The sequence below is a fragment of the Dermacentor albipictus genome, chromosome 8, assembly GCF_038994185.2.
Source record: "Dermacentor albipictus isolate Rhodes 1998 colony chromosome 8, USDA_Dalb.pri_finalv2, whole genome shotgun sequence".
Taxonomy (NCBI): domain Eukaryota; kingdom Metazoa; phylum Arthropoda; class Arachnida; order Ixodida; family Ixodidae; genus Dermacentor; species Dermacentor albipictus.
This window is the reverse complement of record NC_091828.1, coordinates 19,419,592-19,439,997: the sequence shown is the minus strand read 5'-3', so window position 1 is coordinate 19,439,997 and position 20,406 is coordinate 19,419,592. Positions and strand designations below refer to the sequence as shown.

Sequence of the window (20,406 nt, the reverse complement as noted above, 5' to 3'; positions counted from 1 at the left end):
AGGCTGCACAACGAAACGTGCCAGCGCCACGTATTGTTATCAACGGATTATCGCAGTCACGGATTACCGTGACTGTCCCGCTGTCTGTCTGCACACTTGCCGTGAGCCGCTTGCCACGCCTTTCCCGGGCGCGTCAAGGGCGTGCCTTTTCTTTCGGCCGCTATCTTTCTTTCCTCCATCGAATGCGAACAGGGTACATGCGGCGCATTCTTGCACCTACACTTTTACTCAAACGAATACGTTAAAGTACAACAAATAAAATAACGAACATTTTTATTTCTCTGAGTATCTGTTTTTCGTTTTCAACGCTAGATATTTGTGATGACAAACGGAGATCGAGCAAATTATTAAATTTTGCACTTCTTGCCGCGAGTGGCGACAGTGAGGCGAAAGCATAGAAGCGGTACATTGAAGCGGGTCGCGCGCATGAGGGCGTTCATACGGTGATAAGCCACCTAGGGGCGCTGCAGTGCTATTCTCAATAAACTCGGTCATGATCCATGGAGGGTCATGACCACTCTTTCTCTATTACGGGAATAGAAACGCAGCGCCGCGGTAGGGCTGTTCATCGCAGGCGCTTCACTAGGCCATTAAGGCTCCCGGTTTACCAGCTAAGAACGACACAACGGCTGTCGCTGCGAAATGGCGGTATGTTATTGTACAGTGCGTAGTAACGCAGTTCAGTGAAAATGTACCCGTTTATCTTTGTGCGCGAAGCCTCTGCGATACATTACGAAAAGTGCGTGCTTCCCCAGCGACACAATTCATCGCTTGCCCACTGAAGGTGCCTCTGAGCGCATGTACGCAGTATATGAGTGTGTTGTGCAGTCGAAGGTGCTTGCAGATTACCTCTGCTGGAGCCAGCAGCGATCGCAGATGGATATCGTAACGACACCACAGCACTCGCATTTTGGCAGGGGAGGGCTCTTGTGTGCAGTCATGAAATCAGATTTCGAACGGAGAGAGGTGTTGGAACTGTTGAGTGCGCAGTGCTTGTGATGAAGAAATGCCATTGCACTGGGTCTAGAAGAGCGAGCGATTCTCAGACGCTGATCGTGTTTACGACGCTGTGGCTCCGTTTCATCACCGGTGACAGGACAGAACAGCCATCTAAAACGACTGCTGCAATACGCACTCCTCAGCATCGTCGTCTCCCTCGCCGCATCGACGCCTTGTAAGCAGCTACAGTGACGTGCCGATAATTATTTACTGTGCGCTACGCGCCACAATGCAGGCCATGAAACCGTGTTGTGCGGCCATCTCAGCCCGAGAAGATGTATGCATAAGCCAGCGACAGTCAACGCTTTGTTTTCGATAGTGGTGCTCAGTACATCACCGATGACAGTGCGTTGTGCGCGTTTTAAGTCGGCGGTCAAGATTGTTGATGCCTCTCAGCTCGACACCGCGTCGCTGTTGCCGGAAGATAAGTTGGGCGTGGCCCAACTGTAGTGGGTGCGCGCGTAATAGTTACATGCCTCGCGCGGGGCGTGACCTCTGGTTTTGATTGACAGGCGAACTCGTGCTAAACTCGTACATCGCGAAACCCCCTCGGAGTTCAACTCGGGAACATGGCGGCGGCAGCAGCAGCCTGTTTCATTGCATCCAGCGGCAGCAAGCGTCAGTATGAGCGTCTGGACCCGTTCACCTACATGACCGACGGGGAGTTTCAGCGTCATTTTCGCCTGTCGAAGACATCAGTGCGCTGGCTGTGCGACGAGCTAGGCGAAGACTCGTCTGCGGAGACAGCGTGGCGGGCTTGATTCGCTCACCGTCGTAGAGCAAGTCATCTGTGCGCTCCGTTTCTACGAGACTGGGAGTTTTCAGAGAAGCGTCGGCGCCGAGCGTTACATTGGACGCCATCAAACTACTGTTAGCCACTGTGTCAGAGATGTGTCTGACGCGCTTATCGATGCGGCAGTGCGTAAGCGGCGGCTAGCTTTCCAGAATACTGCGGCTGAGCGGGCATATATAAAAGAATGCTTCCTACTTCGTGGGAACATTACGAACGTAGTCGGGTGTGTCGATGGAACGTGCGTAGGAATTAAGGCGCCTTCAATGTCAGCGTTACTGTGATTAACATTGAAGCAATGTTTAGACATGCCATATTGCCAAATTCCTCACTTCTGTGTAGCCGACTTAAATTTTGTGTTAGCGATATCTCACATGCGGCTGCTTATGATACTGACTTTTTTGCTAGTTGATAACTTTTTGCCGATTGTTCTACTTATCTGTCAGGGTGCCTTCCAAATGGCTCACTTTCTTGGGAAAGAGGTTAATTAACTATAAATAGATAAATGGATATCACAAATTGTGTGAAGTAACCTATGAATCCTAATCTCATAAAGAACTTGGGGTTCTTCATTGGTGAAGTTACTTAGTATGCACAATGCTGAATTTTGGTCATGCGTAATCTATCGGCCGCACAATGAAACAGCGAGGCATTGCACAATTTGTTGCAGCGCGAGATGTGGATGTTGCGCCAAGCCGGTTGTGCCTATGCATTTGTGGTGAAATGAAAATGCATTGAGAATCTTAGTGTGTTTGCTTGCATGAAGAAAATACTTCACATTGTTTGCTCTGTTCACCGTCGATGCATGTGCCAGAGATTCAGTGTATCTTCTTATTTTGGGGGGGCGGCGTTATTCTGGATAGATAAATTGAATATTTTCGTCTCATAATGGGGCTCTAATTCTTAAGCAGTAGAATAATGCACATACAATGCTCTGCAGAACTCTCTGTACATGAAGATGTCATGAACCACCAAGGCAAAATTACATATCGGAAGAAATGTGGTGCAGATGCCAATGAAAAGTGGGTCTTTAACCCACCATGATAAATATAAAAATTGCAGAGCAAATAGACCATTTGTGCAGCTTTAGAGCAATGATTGCACAAAACGTGATATGCTCAAACGAGTAAACGCTTGCTGCAATGCCAAAGTAGGCTGAGCGACATGCAGCGTATATTGGCATTGAACATGTCTCGTAACCGTTATTTTTATTGTAAGCCCTCGCTGTCACACCTTTCCCTCCGGCACTCCCTTTACTGAACCATGGCACTGTATTTCCTTTGGTGTCAGGAATGAAAGGGGCAAGCATTAACCAGCCTTGTAGCAGCAAGGCTGGTTAATGCTTGCCCCTTTGATTCCCGCGAGTTTAGTTGTAAAGAATATGGCACGTGCATACATAAACCTGTGCTGCAAAATTTAACATTTGTGATTTTTTGGAGAGCTAATTTCTGTTGGGAAATTTCAAAGATGTGCACCATTGTGGCCTAATAACTAGAGCATTGGTGATTTTGAAGACTGGGTGTATTGGTATAGTAGCTTGAAGTTTAATTGCACAACAATTCGACGGGACACAAAGAAGAGAAATACACACAGCTGAATGCTTTGCTGTGTGTGTTACTCTTCTTTGTGTGCCGTTGAATTGTTGTGCGATCCAACTTCAAATAGAGCATTGGGCTTCCTTGGTGCAGGACCGAGGAAGTGTGAGCTATTTGACAACATGCCAGTGCGTTGTCACACAATTATGGAAGTCGGAAAGTTTGCAAACAAAGCTTTGCTTTCAAATCCACCTGCTCGTGTTATACAAGCACTGATTGAAAGAACCATAATACAAAAATAATGGTGAAATCAATGGCCTGTGAAAAGTGTAATTTGTATATTGACACTGTTGACATAATAGGTGTCATACTGGCCTCAAAATTGTACTGGACAGAGCAGTTTGTTTTCTATGTGAAGCACAACCTCTAATTACTTGCTTTGCAGACAACCAAGCTCAGTTTGTTTTGACGTGCTACACAACATTCACTGTAATCTGTTTTTGATTCTAAAGAAGTGCCAAACACCACCTCTCTTTCAAGGACGTCATGGGAATGTTTGGCGAGACCTTTGCAGCCCCTCATAATGGAAGTGTGGCCAGCCAGCTTTGCTTGGATGCCTTTATAGATTTCTGCTCCTGATCATTGTGTGCTATCAAGTTGCAGAAGTCTATGCAACTGGTGCAAGGCATTACGTGTTTCTATAGTCGGATACAACTTTAGGAGGCTGCGGAATCTGCACTTTAAGGCAGGTGAACACAAGCCTGCACCGATGGGCACGCGCTCTAGACGGACATCGTGCCGTCAGACAGACTAATACCTGCTCGTTGGAGAGGGACTATTTCTTTAGACGTGGAGGCAATCGGCTGCTGCGTTTTGGTCATCTGGGCGGGGCCTCTCCTGTCTTCTGAAGTTTGTTCCGACTGTAAAGGATGGTGCTTTTCATACAACACAAAAGGACAAAGTGTACAATTATTTGGCCTATGAAATGGATACATCAGAAGTGTGCTATGCAAGGGCTTAAGATGTGTGAAATATAGTACATGCAATGATAAGACAATGTTAAAGAATATGTGGTATCGAACATGCATGTAATGGCACATTTGAATCGGGGTGTGTTGCAGTCATATGCACAGTCTATAGGTGATAGCATTATTAAGCTCCTGCTGTTTCATGTCTTCATTGTGAATTACACACACCGTTCATCTTGTGGCTAATCAACCCGCACTGTATTCTTGCACATAGAAAGAACAAACAGCACAATGACGTGTATGCTGCATTGGCGTATTTTTTATTTGCATGGTCCAAGAGTGGCACAGGTTTTTTTATGTTTTTGCCTGTTTTGAAGGGACGCCAATGCATGTTACAAGTCTCCTAATATGCACAGCACAATGTTTACTGCAATAAGTTTATTCATGTTCTTGAATAATAAACAAAATATTAAACTGAAAGCTCCTTTATAAGGTGCCTTCTGTGGGCTCAACAGGAGAGCAGTGAGGGCACCGATACTACTCTTGCAGAGCAGCTCTCTGGACCTCTGGCACACTCTCAACAGCACGTGCCTGGCGCTCGCCTACTGCCACCAGGCGGTTGAGTGCCTCCAGCAGCAGAATGTTTTGCTGCAAAAAAGTGTATTGGAATGAATCAGCCGCATACAAACAATTATTTACAAAGAAAAATGCTCGTTGCACTATTAGTACTAAGTTCCCTTAAGTGTGGAAACCTCTAGTGTAGTATGCATAATAAAACAATGCTTTGGGACAACGTTGCTTTATTTTTCATAACTGGGGTTTTCTTTTTCAGAGCCAATTGTCATGTTGATTAGTGTGCCAGCAGCTAAGGTGGCCCTGCACCTTCACGAGTCTCTACTGTCAGCACCACAAACCTATTTTTGTTCGCTGCAAAACAAATGCCTCACCCTACAATCCCGTCTTATGCGAGCTGATTGCATCCTATGCCTACAAACATCATATTTTTGTCCCATTACGCAATTTTCTACCACCCTCGGCTGTAGTTCTCTCTCCTTGACATCCATTCTGTCACGCTTATGTAATCACCTGTTATGAATTGGCAACAAGTGATCGATTACGTGCATGGCCTACCTGCTGATTCCTTTTTTTTTTCTTAATGTCAACTAGCATATCAGTTGCCACGGTTTACTACACCACTGTCTTCCTGCCTTAATGCTATCTCCAACAATTTTTGTTACTTCGCTTTCTGCACAGTCGTTGACATCTCAAGTTTCTTTGTTGACGTCCAGGTTTATGTCCCATATTGCATAACCGGTAGAATGCAATGATTCTAGACTTTTTTTCAAGGATATCGGTAACGTGGCGGTCACAATTCGGTAATGCCTTCCATGTGCTGTTTAACCCGTGAAATTTTTGTATAAGTTTCCTGCTTTATATCAGTACCTGCTATTGATATTTCACCTGGATAAAGATACTCTTCCATAAATTTTGCGGGCTTAATGTCACTCATGAATTTCTGTTATCTCACCAAGTTAGTGAAGGTTACCTTCATCTTTTCCATATTTTCGCGGGCCCACTTGCATGTAGAAGCACGAACACTCATTGGTTCTCACTGCCTTCTTTAAACAGCTGGACATTCAGTTCGTTACTACGAAAGCGACTTAATCCGTGCACTCTTATTATGCTAAATATGAAACAGCAGAAATATACTTATCTGCAGTTTGTCGATGTCTCCTTCACTGTGTTGGTAGCGAGATCATTCGTCGGTACCACCTCCTTGTCGCATCGTAGCTATGTACGATGTAATGTAACACTATGTAATGTTCGTGACGCTCGCAGAAGCAGCACCGGACAAGTTGTTTCTTCAGCGCTGCGCCGTGAACAGTAGGTGCGCGTTGCGATCTGTGATATCGCCGAAGGTATTGGCAGTCTTTCGGGGTGCACGGAAAGATTGCTCACGGAGGAACAAAACTATCCAAGAAATAGTGGTCATCGTCGAGCCTGATCACTACGTCGCACACTGCAAGCTCGTTGTACGAGTTTGTTTACACTGGGCGCCTCCGATGCTTAGCCGCCATGCTCGCCCGGTGAATGGATGTGATGACGCCACCACAGCGTTCCCTCGTGGCATAATGCGAAGCGTACTAAATCACAAATTAGTCTAATGCACATTCAGTGTACATGTTGTAAGCGTTTTAATGCTTCTAAACCACGTCAAACTAACTAATAATATCGTACTAAATGCGTTTGTTTTATAACTCGCTTGTGCATGTAATGCACTCGGTGGAATGACAAACAAGTGAAAGAAGGCACGACCATGCACCGACGGTATGATCACGTGAGCCCCAGTTTGTCGACCGCCCAGAAGGCAACGCCCAAGGAATGATAGCCAGCCAGAGTGAATCTAGATAAACCAATGAAACTGGAGGCTTGTCGAAAGATAAACTGTGTCTCGGTACCATTCGTGCTTTCATCTTGGGGTGTCGCCAGAACTCGTGAAGATCCCGAGTTTCGCCAAACTCGGCGCATCCTGCATAGCACCCCTGGTTTCTTATCTATTGTACATGTTACCAGTGCAGTTCCGGTGTGAAGGAAAGCGTGCAGAAGAAGATGACAGTTCAGTTGCGCTTGAAGCAACATATGAAAAAGCCTAGGTTGTCCAGACCACTAAGATAAGGTTCATAAACTATGCCAGAGCTGTCAAAAATATATTGGCTGCAGTAAGCCTATGAAAAAAGAAACCATGTGAATGCTTGAACTTTCCATACAGGCACCATTTTCAGAAGCCTAGACTGGCTGTGTGAGCACTTACATCTTCATTTCCTAAAACATGTCCAATTGATGTGGCTTCGATGCGTCCTACAACCTGTTGAACTTAAGTTATCTTTAGATATGACAACACAAGAAGGCATAAGAATTCACACGACTGCTTACTCTTGCAAAATATGTAAAGAGGAATTGAAAAGTGCTTACCCTACCCAGCCTGTTAAACTAATCAGCATTCAATGTGTCAACAATTAGGGTGGGAGGCCTTCATCCACTTTCAGCTGCTTCACTTTCAAAAGCATGAGTGGACACTGCAGGCTCAGTGTCAGGAGCCTCCTGTTGAGCAAACCACAGCGACAATTGGCATGGTTTTATGGTGTCTGGTGTGCTTGTAAGCTTAAGCTATCGGCATGACAACTTACTTCTGTTTCCTGACGCGCACAAGAGCTGTGGTCTCAGCACTATCTCCAACCTGATATATGGGCAGAAGACGTAGAAAATGTAGACGTATTCTCACTGACAGTATGTGACGACAGTTGAAAGCCTACGAAGATCTTCCAAACGGTCCAAAAAAGGTCAATCTGGAAGCTCGTGCGGCAGAAGTGACCTATAAGAAACAAATCAATAGCTTTAAGCCTACTGCATTGACAAAACTTCAGCTAGCCCACATAGTAATGAAAACGTCATCGCCCAGGGAATACCTAGTTCGGGAATTTCCACTAACATACGTCACTTGTAGGCAAAACATTAACTACCTAAATTTCTGTTCTCAAAGACAACAGTTACTGTAACAAATGAAATGTCTTCCCATACTGTGCTATGCAACATACTATTGAAATATTTCTTGTGACCAGTTTGGTACATTGTTCTTATAGTGATAAACACAAGCTATTTCCCAAAGTTCAGTTCACTGGTCTGTTCAGAATCTTACAAATTAGACCAAGAAAAAGCCTTACATTGCATAAAAGAATCATACGTGATTCTTCTGTTACTTCGTCTCGTGTATCTTTGTTCTTTTACCTATGGAACGAAAATAAATCCTTATGAGCCACACAGTGATAATCTGTACACTTGCCTTCCCCTTAGCTGCCGGTGGCATCTTTTCGTCACGGTTGAGGCGCCGGCGTCCTAAGATAACATGATGTATGTCGTAGCCTTTTTGTATTATTGCAGCTACAAATTGTGCGCTTTTGCGTACAAATCCATGTCGAAATTATGACACACTGCATTTCATACCACCTGGAATTCTTAAAGAACCCAAGTCTTAGTACACGAGCGTTTTTGCAATTCGCTTCCATCAAAATGTAGCCGCCTCGGCTTAGAATGCACACCATGCCTACGGTCTTGGCACCGAAAGACCTTAAGCGCTAGGCCACCGCAGCAAATCTATTATGGCAAGCCAAGAACGGAGGCGTCCACTCAGCAACAGTTGCTGGTAAATTGCTGCAGGCAAACGAATCGAAGCAAGGAACGTATAAAGACGTATCTTATCTGCGCGCTATCATGTCCTCTGTGCAGCTAGCATGAAGCCTGAGCTCAAGAGCCACATTTCTGCAGCAACGCTATTGAGCAAGTAACGGCGGCACACGTTTCCTATTCAGGTTCAGCAGAAACCGAGGGGCAGAAACAGCTACGACGTACAGTACATGACTATGTAAGCTTTTTCACTAGAGCTGTAAAGGTCTAATGCAATGTCTACGTCACAAATTACATGAAATGCGGTGCTAAAGAGCGGGTGAGGTAGCGGAAAAGAAGTGTTTTCTTACCTTTTGCTGGTAACCTAAGTTCGGCATGGGTAGCCGGTTTTGCTGCGCGCATTTTGCATCCAAGAAATGTGCTGAAAACACACGTGAATTTCTGTTTGGCATAAAGTCTTTCTGTTTATCAGCGAAGTCCACTGACGGCACAAGTCGACGTTCGCGGGGAAGCGGTGCAGCAGAAATATGTTGCAACCACGTTGCTCCTTCTTCATAGCGCGTTTTTTGCGCACACGCTGTGCGCGATAGTCTCGTTTTCCCTAGTTGCAGCCACAACCTACCCCTACAGTGCTCTCCGGACGACGTAGGTGCAGTGAAAGACACTTCTGATGTTAACCGGCGTACACACAAAGAAGAAAATACATTGAATCAGGCAGTTATGAACTTCGGTCGAGCAAAATTAACAGCCCACTGCACGGTGGTCACTTCGGTTTAGCGAAAACGGAACGGCAAATCGCACGCGCAGGGCTGCTGGTTCGGCCTCGATGGCCGCTGAACAGGCCACCGAGGCCATGCGGTGCCGAATGAAGAACTGCCACTAGCGGGACGCAGACGGGCACATTCGGAAGCACTCTCTCGAAGACGAAGTCAGTGCGGCGCGTAGCACCTGCCAGGGTGTCGCCGCCCGCACATGTGGCGGACCTCGAGCGAGCGTTTCTCCGGGAGCATGTCAGCTCAATGAAGCTGTGCGCCAGATGTAGGGTAGAAATGCTTTGCACTGACTTAGATCGTAGCCGAGGATTGTTTCTGCCATAATATTTCTTCCCAGCCTCTACGGAGGAGTCGAATTGCAGTATTTCTGCTACGTCTGCGCAGTGTACAATGTACTTGTACAGTGTACGATCCGACGCATCTCGGCGGCCACCCAGTGTTAACGCGTATCGCGTCCGCTAGGACGACCAATTTGGGCGGCATGAGCAAAATTAACGCACATTGCTCTTTGTCCTGCTCTCACGTGTCCCTCGGTTACCGAAACGAAGCTCAGTCAACTATTGGCATTAGACACTGCGTCTATGTGCAACGATTAGGAGTTTACGAACTTTAATTATAGACAATTATATAAATTTTGCTTACACAATATTTGTACTCCGTGTATCATTTCAGTTTGCTTCGATCCTGCTTGTATTCTTGCATAGCATAGTTGTCATAAAAAAACACCTCTCCGCTCCCTCCTACACCCCCTTCTGCTCTCCCACTTACGCATGCACACACACGCACACACACGCACGCACATGCACACGCAGGCAAAAACGTGCCCACAGACACATGCACACAGAAACGCGAACACTGCGCCCTTCTTTTTTTCTCTGCATATATGGCAACCGTAATACTGCAGCAGTTCAGACATTCGTACCATAGTATGGCAGCGCTGGTACTGGCACTCGCCCGCAAAATATACTGTGCAGCCAAGCACGGCCTGTTTTGCAGTAAAAAAGATGCCGTTCACCTTGACAGCTAATCCCTCCTCGTTGTCGTAGACGAATGCGCGGTTGATGCCTGGGATGTAGGTGATCATGGCGCAATGCTGGTCCGAGTAAGTGAACTCAGCGCTATTTTTGTCACCTGGCTCTAAGCTGGTCCTCGGGCACACCTGAGAAAACGAAGTGCGAAAGAGCTATAAGTGGAGGATTGTGCAAGACGCTATGGCTGACCTGCTTCAAGGCAAGTTGATGGCTTGTTGGAAGTGTATTTCCTTCTTATTTACACAAACACACACACACACACACACACACACACGCACACACACACACACACGCACACACACACACGCACACGCACACGCACACCATGAAAGGAGATCCATGAAAAAGGCTCTTGCCTGGCCAAGCCTCGGCAAACATTTAGCTTTCCGCTAATGACTGTCCCGCCCGGTTAACAAAAATCAGGGAATATAAAAAATACGTTGAATTCTGTTTGATAACGTGGCACACAGTACCGATGCTGCTATTGCGATCAGTGTTAAGAGCTTTCTTTTTTAACGAGTTGCCAAGTCAAGAGCGAGAACTTCATAGTTTCAATGAAAAATCACTAAGTCATGGAGATAATGAATTGCATATTTCCCTCGCAGGTGGAGTCGTAAGGGGGTGGGGACACAGGACACAAAGCAGCTTGAAGCAGCTTCAAGAGCGCACGGCACCCTTTACATGATGGGAAGTCGTGGGCTTGGTCCGGACAGCTTTATAATTACTGCTGCAAACGCGATGCATTTACACGCATTTCGGAGAACCACAAAATGGCAAGGCCTTAAATAATACTGCAAAGAACATATTCCACTTTATATAATTTTTCAGTCACCAAAAAGAGCGAAAGCACTTACAGATTGTTTTCCGAGTGTTTAGCTTTATTCCAAATCTATTTATAACGGCAAAGAAATTATCACGGGAAACAGACAATCATTACTTGTCCAAACGAAACACAAATATTATTATGTTCTAGCTGTAAATGTGCTGAAAAAGATGAATAATAAAAAGCACATTTTTGTGATGTTCCTTCAGGTGAACCGTTACTCGGCTCAAAGACACTTCGATAATGTGGTGAGATGAAGTTTAATGATTATTTTTGATACTATGGCGAAAGGCATGATGATGTACGCTATCATGCCTCTTCCTCGTGATGATGCCATGCTAAAATGTCTGTTGTTTCAATATTTTCTATATGACTTACGTATTATGTTTAAAGTGTAACTTTGCATTACTTGCAGCGGGGGTGAGTCATCGGTTGAAATGGAAACACAATAAAAACCCGGTTTTCTCAGACTGTCTGTGGATATCGCAATATTGCTTTGCCTAAAAAGGCACTTTGATGCACTCAGATGGCTCACCGATAAGGTATTAGGTATGGCCTCATAAGCAGCTACAAATGGAAGCCCATATATCTCGCTTGTGCTAAACTGTAGCGAAGCATTGCGTTCAGCCACACTCCTTAGGGAAAATTTTTGTCGGGCGATTTTCTCGCTATGTACATCACTAAAATGTCGTTAAAGAAATAGCAGAGATTCCAAGAACGTCAAAGCTAATACCAAAGCGGCACTGGAGAGAAACGCCTGTGCGTTGACATTTATAACGCATTCTTTGCAAACTCTCACTTTTTGTTGATTTTTTTCCGGCTCGCTTTTAGAAAACAAAATAAAATTATAGTTCGAAATTTTGAATCCCGCGTCTTAGCCCGAGGGCCAGTGAGCAATCTGACGTCAAATATCTCAAAGTATATTTGTTCCTCATTTGGGTTGCTGTGGTTTGTCAAAGTTATTCAAACTTTCCGAGTTCGCTCTGTGGCTCCTATGAAATACAATGAAATAATGCATGTTTACCGAGAGCAGTTGTTATATTTCCTGAGTATACACCGTCCAAATAGATGACATCACGGCAAGCAGGAACATTAAAGTGGCTTTGGCGTTTGCTTTCGCGTGTCTACGGCGCCTTGCAGTTGTCACAGTGGCTTTTTTATGCACTGGTAGCTTTCCAATACAGCTAAAATTGCTTTCTCTCCAATATTCTTCTTAAGGGGACCAGAAATTCGCGAAACTTAGCGACGTTGTAGCTAAGTTACCAACACACATTTATATCATGTGCCAGAAGCCGGAAATGTTTTTCTCGTGGTCTGCTGGCCTACCTCCGTGTAGCTGCCGAAGGAGTTGGCAGTCGGATCAGATAAGCAGCGTGAGAAAAAGTCCACTTTCTCACTGGACAGGGGCACCGTCCAACGACCCTTCATGGTGACGGACACGAGCCCTCTGATGTTCATTGTCTTTAGATAGAATTCTCGAATGCTGTATACTGTAGTGGCCTGCATAGTTGGGAAAGCAAGTCGTTTGCATCACAATCTGTCCTCGTAATATTCCTTAGCAATCACTAAACACGGAGAATGATTACTAGGGGCGTACAAAGAGCAAAATACTCAAGTCGACTCCAAGACAAATGTAGATGTCATGTTTACAATATTGCGCCGAAGACCGAATCTTTTCCTATACAGCAAACAAGACCGGAAATAGAGATACGCGTCCCTTCGACAACAAAAACAGGTGGACATTTCTTAAGTAAAGAAAATATTTTCGTTCTGTCCTTTACCTTCTTTCCATGCTTTCTTTAGAAGCCTTCAAGTGCCTTTGGAAAGGAACGCCCTAAAATTTTGCAGGGACCTCTCGAGCCCGTTTTCGTTAAAAGAACGCTTGCATGCTCTACTTGACCGCTTCTTACAGAACAAATTGGAACACTTCGTTCCTGGTGATGACTGTTGACGTGTATTACCTCAATAACTGAAGGGTGGTGTCATCTCTCGTTTGTCTGAAATAAGGCAACGACGGCCGTCTTTCCCTGTCGATGAATTAAAAAAATAAATTAATTAACGAATAATACAAGCATTTGCTTTGCAAAGGAGTGGTGGCAGGTGGGAGCATGAATTTTATTGTTGCCTTTCTTCTGCATTCTCATTATTTGGCACTAAGGTGAAGCTTTACCATTGGATCATCATCAATACATGGAAATGAATTCATCGTTTCCCTCGGGAACAACTGTACCAATATATGGGGGCTCGTTACATTTAAATCCAGAAGTGTAAATGTTGTAATTATAGATAATGAATTTTCAATTTGACATCAACTTTTCTCGAAAACGAATACTTGGAGAATTGCAAAATTTTATAAAACTCAAGTACTAAGTTTCCCACTCTGTAATTTAGCAAAAAAAAACTATAGCACCATTGTGCAAACTGTAGCTATAATTACTTCAAGGTTCACAAAAATAATTTATTCTACGCCGCTCTGAAGAAATTTGTGAGTAAGAGTTTGCAAAACCCTCGTCACCATTTTACCATATTCAAGTAAGCTGCAGACTCATATATCACATTTATCCACTTGAGATGCTCTATGAGATGCAGTTTAGAGAATTGTGATATTTGTTTTTTTCTCACTGCATTCATTACTTGTGAACTTCACACTGCTATATTTTTTCTTGCTGAGTTTCAGCAATTTAGGAACTTAGCTATCATCAACGCAGCAATTTCGCAATTTCAGATACCTTGAGTTGCCAGGATTCAACGTTTTCTCTTAAATGAAGTAATTTTATTCGCATCGCTGCAGTGGCTGTCTTATAAAAGCACTTTTTGCGTTCTACTTGTATTTTAATATGGAAAGCGGAACTGCCCCAGAGCTAAGGCTTCCTCTGACGACCTTTTATTGTTCACTTTCGAAGCTGACAAAGATTTATGAGATTCCTAATGCGCCTCGTTTATTCGGCACGCATTGCTCCAGCCTTCTCTTACGATCCGCCACCGCCAGATTCAATATTTCCTCTATAATCCTTATTCCCAAGGTCTCGGGCGAGGTTACTACGGCCTGAGTGACCTATTCGTGAATATCGCGAAGTGTTAACAGAATATGTTGTATGGTTCCCATGCTACTTCTGCGAGTAGCTATCCACGTATATTTGCCGTAGGCAAGCTTTTTGCTCTCAGAAATGTGGATATAGCTTCGAACCACAGCATACTACCCGTACAGGAGACAGACGGCTTCACGAGTGAGTATAAAAAAATACCGTTTCATTTCATGCTTGCGGCCCTAGACGCCGGAGGGCCTGTGAAAGCTGGTGAACCGGGCCTGGGAAGCAGAAAAACCCAATGACTACCTTGACTGAGGAGGACACCCACTTTGGGTGAGGAAAGAAGCGCACTTTCTCACTGGCTCATATTAGTAAACGTTTATTCTCCCTTTCATTGCGGCATCGCCGACGGAAATGTCTTGGGAGTTTTTCTGTGCAAAACAAGCAAGTACTGCCCTAATCCGTTGTTGCTGAACAGAGAGTCCCAAAAAACGCAACCTCTGCACGAAAATTAAGTGCACACGAGCCAAATTTCTTGATCTTTTTAGTTTTCGTTTTTATTGGAGGAACCATTTATACCAGACTACGTGGGTTACCGGCCCTAATAAATGGTGAAGAAACATGGAGGTTAAGAAAGAAGTTTGAGAAGTAGCGGAACACGCAACGGACGATGGAAGAAACAATATGAAGCACAACGTAGACACAGGAAGGCAGTGGTTTGGATTAGAATACAAACGGTGTTAATATACACTTTATTTCAGATTAGGATGAACAAATTGAGCTCTGCAGAAGATATCTAATGTGTAAGACGTCGTCTACAAGAGTCGAAGTGGGTACCATTTGAAGGGAAGCTCAGTTGAGGCTGGCAGAGAAGTAGGTGCGAGTAAATTGGGAAATTTGTAAACATATGGGGGTCAGGTGGCGCAAGACGGGTAATTCTGGAAGATACTTGCATCATACAGCTAGCATATATAGCTTGGTAATAATTATTTCCTAGTTCACAAAACGTTCGGCTTAACGTAAATAGTAAAATAAGCTAACCAGATCATAGTTGTAGCTATTGGTGATGTCGTCTGGTGGAGTGTCGAACGGGTGCCGTGTCGGGGGCATGATGGCGCAGTCCTTTACCGTGTTGTCGCCGAACCGGTAGTGGCCCAAAGATATGAGCAGGTGCGGGTTGAAGTCTAGGTCTCTGTTTTATCATAAGTGAATAAAAATTAGAAGATAAAAAGCCAATTTGAATTAACATTGTTTCTATCTTTGAACTGAAGCAATGCAATAAACTTGAAGCCACACATTTTCAAAGATTTGTAGATTGCTTAGATCGTATAAAATCAAAGATTACAAGGTCATGCATACACGCAGTTCTGATTCCGTCACGCTGCCTTTTTATACAGACCTGAAATTCATCGCATACTCCAAACTCCAGTCGAGCTCCGGATCTGGTACGGTAAGCGCAGTGATACAGGGGTTCCCCCGCTGTCTCGGAATGTCAAGCAGGCTGTTTATCTCCTGTGAAGAAACAGAAGCTTCAATACAGTTTCAATAGTAGATCGTCTGCTCACTTATCAATATAACGAGCATCATTTTTATTACATGCTTGTTTCTGAAAGCTGTGTTTACCGTCTATGTATATTCATGGATTGGAACCGGACCACGAGTGCCGGCTGTCTACAGTAGAAAGATAGTGGCTGTCGATGCAGATTTGAAACACATGTAACAATTAGTCACTGGGTGTAGGTACATGAGAATGTATGTATGTATGTATGTATGTATGTATGTATGTATGTATGTATGTATGTATGTATGTATGTATGTATGTATGTATGTATGTATGTATGTATGTATGTGTGTATGTATGTATGTATGTATGAATGTACGAATGTATGTATGAATGTACGAATGTATGTATGTATGTATGTATGTATGTACGGCCTCCAGCATGTTCGACTATATCGCGCGAGCGTCGACCGTATGCAGTATCACTGACTTACAACGGCGATAATCTACGAGGCCAGCAGTAGTACGCGCAGGCGCAGAAAACAGCGCTAGCGCAAGCATCACCTGCCACGCTGTACCTTTTAGGACGAAACACTCCCTTTCGTTGTTAAAGGTGCCCGCAATGCGCACTATCGCAGATAGAAACGTCACGAACATTTTGCTTGTTTTTTATTGCCCTTTGCGTTCAGTATAGCGTGAGCTGCTGCCAACGCTAACACCTGCTTTAGGTGGAATAAACCGACTGAGACCATGCGGTATACTTTTTTTTCTTCGGTAGAAAACTCCCTTGTGTAGCCTTAGAGCGTGAAGCTGCGACTTTTAAGTTTTTCTAGCACATATCAAGTTTACCAGGGAAAGAAAGAAAGGTTTCACGAAAGGCAAATGTGACATCAATAAGGCTGAAATGACCCTCCCGTTTGTTCAACGCCTGCGATGCGCCTCGGCAAGTACGCACGCAGTTCGGTACCAGATCCACGTCATCCCTGAGAATTTCGCATTTGTTTTCCACTACTTTGCATAATGCATCGGGTGATGCACTGTCAAGGCTCAGTTTTGAAAGATTAGATTATAGGATTCCCCAAACGTTTTTCGTTATGTTCATATCTGCTTCCTTGGGTGGTCAGGGCAGCGTCATAATACTAAGTTCTTGCAGGTGTTCTTTTACAGCACGTGTTGTATGTACTGGCAATAGGTCGTGTTGCAGCTAGAAGCATTCACCCTTAAAGGGGTCGTCCAGTAAGTGATGGACAAAATTATTATCAATGATTCCGATGTTGGCTTCAGCACAGAAGCAGCCCTTTATTCGACCGAGCGGGCCATGGCAGTTGTTAATGACGACACCCTAGGTGTTGATACACTTTCGGCCACCTGACCTCGTGAGTGCACTGCGGAGCATACCTATAAAAGTAAAACGTATTTTTCAGGGCAGTATCAGTTCAACAAAAACACTTGATTTTTTGTTAAGAAACGAAGTGCAATTGTTAAACTAAATGATAATGCAATAGCCTTGCTTCATTTCATTGATTCATCAACATGCATTCAAAGCTTTGCTGAACTCCGCGTGTCTGCACCCAGTGACATGCTCCCACAAACATATATTATCCTTATCGCACAATCATATCGCATAATTCTACTACCACGATAAAAACCCGTCAACAAAGCAATGGGAGGAAGAGAAAAGACAGGAAATTATCAGCGACAAAAGAAAGAGGAATAAAAGGGGCTTGGCTGGAATAGCTTTTCCGTGCGACGTGCGACTTTATGTGCGACGCAATCCCATCGTCTTGAGTAGTTTGCTCAAAACTCCTAAGCCCCTACATCCCTTCAGTTCTCTAAGACAAGTACAGGGACATTTACTTGTAGTTAAAATTGCATGATGCCATTTACACGTCGAACATTTACGTATGGGGCCAACAGTCAAATTGTGACGCTGCACTATTTGTCGTTGACATTCTATTTTTAGACGTCGCAGTGCTGTGAAACTAAGAATACAATCTTCTCCCTTAGTACCTTGTAAAAGCTAGGCGGTATACTCTAACCTTCGGGCTCCATTCTGTGCAAATCGCTGACTCTTCCATGAAAACTGCAGCTTGCCGACCATCCATCGTCCATTGGAGGTGATCGCGGGCAAGCTGCAGCCTTTTCACAATAGAAGCCGCAGACAGTTACGACTTCTGGGCAGCAGCTCAATTTCTCAAACCAGTTTCTCGAAGTACTCTGCACACCGTCTCAATGGTCACGTCTACACCTACAGCTTTTCTCAGTTGACCTGCGGTCGCAAAGGGCGCATGGTAGGCCACAGCAACAAGCACTCGGTGCCCGTCTTTGCTTGTATTGCGTTTCAAATTCCGAGGGGCTTCACTGATATGATGTTGCTCACGAAAAGCCTGAATTATTCTGGCAATGGTCACGTCAGTTCTTTCAAGGCACTTGAGGGCGGCCAGACGGCGACTTTGCGACTGACGCGCTCTCTTTTTACCGTCCGCATCCGAGGAGGCATAATCGAATCTGGAAAACACAGCGCAAGCTGCAGTCTTCTTATAGCGCTTCAAATTGTTTGTCTTTTTTTAAAAGGTTGATGATAAAGCTCACATTATACACATATTGATGATAAGATAAGATTAATGATAAGGCTCACAATACAGATTTCGCAAAAGTATTCGGATAACCTAATACATGGATAGATGTTAGCACTGCACACCCCATAACACTACAAACGTTCAAGAATTTACCCGCAGCAAATTAGGAAGCGCTGACATAACGGGCTTTCTTTGATGATGCCAAATTTCCGCACAAGAGGAACAGAGAAAAGTGACGCGAAAGTTTTATAGTATTCACGCAATGAATAAGGAATAAGCACGTAACGACCCCACTTGTAAAGCTAGGTAAATTTTCATCTCATCAAAACGATTGTATGTGCCTCCGTTCTTTCGTCTACATTTGCAGCTACACTTCATTGCATGTTTTTTTTTGTATTGCCGCAAATTATATTGCTAGCGTGGTGGCACCAGGGCCGTGAATTGCTTCCACGCGCGAAATCTACAAATCATGTCAGACTGTTCGAAGACGGCACTACTGTAGCTTAAATGAGGCACATCATACCTGACTTCCTAGCGTATAGGCCCGCAGCTCTCCCAGGAAACTAAGGGGCCAGTTCCCCCATTTTCTTCCTTCTCATTAGCTGTGCTGTGAGCGCTGTCCAAAGCTGTAGAAAGGCCGAAGACACCTAGGAACTCTCAAGGTCGTCTGCTTTGGGCTAGGCTCAGAACCGCATTGCTCGGGCGGCCCATCTGTCAGGAATTTCATCGCTCCAGAAATGGACAGAGACACATATCAAATATGTTAAAAACGTTTATCTCAAAGACAAAATAACGAAAGAAAAGAAACAAACAAACAGCAAACTGCCCTGGCACACTATAAACACTATACACACACGAGACACTCCAAAAACTAGCTATACACATAAAGAACAAACAACAAGCCCTCAACTACTTATTGTTCCTATGCTCGACGAACCCACGCGAGCTCACGAGCGAACGAACGTTCTGACCGTCGCCAGTCGTGTCGGACTCCGGCTCAGTGTGGCAAAGGACGTTGGCCTGCGTGATTCCGACGCAGCGTGGGCGTCGACCTCCGTCTAGAGCGATGAGGTTATAGTCTTCTGCAGAGACCCGTGTGGCACCGAACGCGGTCTGGGGCAGTCAGCCGTTGTGCCGCTGATGCGGCCAGGCGATTGCCTTCGTGGCACGGGACAGCAACTGATTACGGCAGCGGGGGGTTGGACCGGGGCTGCTGAACGCAGCCACGGCGACGCATTCGAGGCTCAGGAGCTGCAGTCGTCGCTGGCCAGCTCACGACCGTCCCCTCTCCGGTCTGTGGTCCCCGAAGCTGCGGCTTCCCGTATCCAGAGTAGAGGGTGCTAAGAATCTCTGGGTCCGGACAGGCCACCAATGGAAACTGACCCTTGCTACGTTTAACACCCGAACCCTCTCGAGTCAGGCTAGCTTAGCAAGGCTCCTTGAGGAACTATGAGAGATTGTTTGGGATGTCATCGGTCTTAGTGAGATTAGAAGAACAGGTGAGGCTTATACAATGCTGAATAACGGCCATGTCCTCTGCTATAGAGGTCTCCCACATAAGAAGCGATACGGGGCAGGACTCCTAATCCATAATGATAAAGCGGGCAACATTGACGAATTCTACAGCAGTAATGAGAAGGTAGCAGTAGTCGTAATCAAACTTAATAAGAGCTCTAGATTAAAGGTAGTACAAGCCTACGCTCCAACATCCTGTTGCGATGACGATTAAGTAGATCAGTTTTATGTATATGTCCAATTAGCGGTGAGAAAGGTGCACACTCAGTATACTGCAGTAATAGCGACTTCAATGCAAAAGTATGGAAAAAGCAAGCTGGTGAAGAAGCAATTGGCAACTACGGCGTCGACTCTAGAACACTAGAGGATATATGTTGGTAGAATTCGCGGAAAGAAATAAGCTGCGAATAATGAACACTTTCTTCAGGAAGCGTAGGAACAGAAAGTGGACCTGGAAAATTCCTAATGGTGAGACAAGACATCAAATTGACTTCATACATGCTGCCGATCCAAGCAGAGTGCAGGATGTCGAAGTGATAGGTAGGATAAAGTGCAGTGATCATAGATTAGTGAGGGCTAGGATTGACCTCAGTTTAAGGAGAGAAAGAGTAAAATTGGTAAAGAAAAAGCAGGTTAACCTAGAGGCAGTAAGGGTAAAAGCAGACGTATTTAGGCTGGTACT

General features: G+C 44.8%; 1 protein-coding gene across 1 annotated transcript in view; it reads right to left on the bottom strand.

Moving 5' to 3' along the window:
* LOC135919575 (uncharacterized) overlaps window positions 1-20,406 on the bottom strand; it is a 135,738-nt gene that overhangs the window by 3,517 nt on the left and 111,815 nt on the right. Inside the window, exons 8-11 of the mRNA XM_065453492.2 lie at window positions 15,530-15,642; window positions 15,172-15,322; window positions 12,428-12,601; window positions 10,263-10,406 (exon numbers count right to left, since the gene is read on the bottom strand). Of these exons, the coding sequence (XP_065309564.2) occupies window positions 10,263-10,406; window positions 12,428-12,601; window positions 15,172-15,322; window positions 15,530-15,642 (582 nt within the window). The remainder of the gene's footprint in view (window positions 1-10,262; window positions 10,407-12,427; window positions 12,602-15,171; window positions 15,323-15,529; window positions 15,643-20,406) is intronic.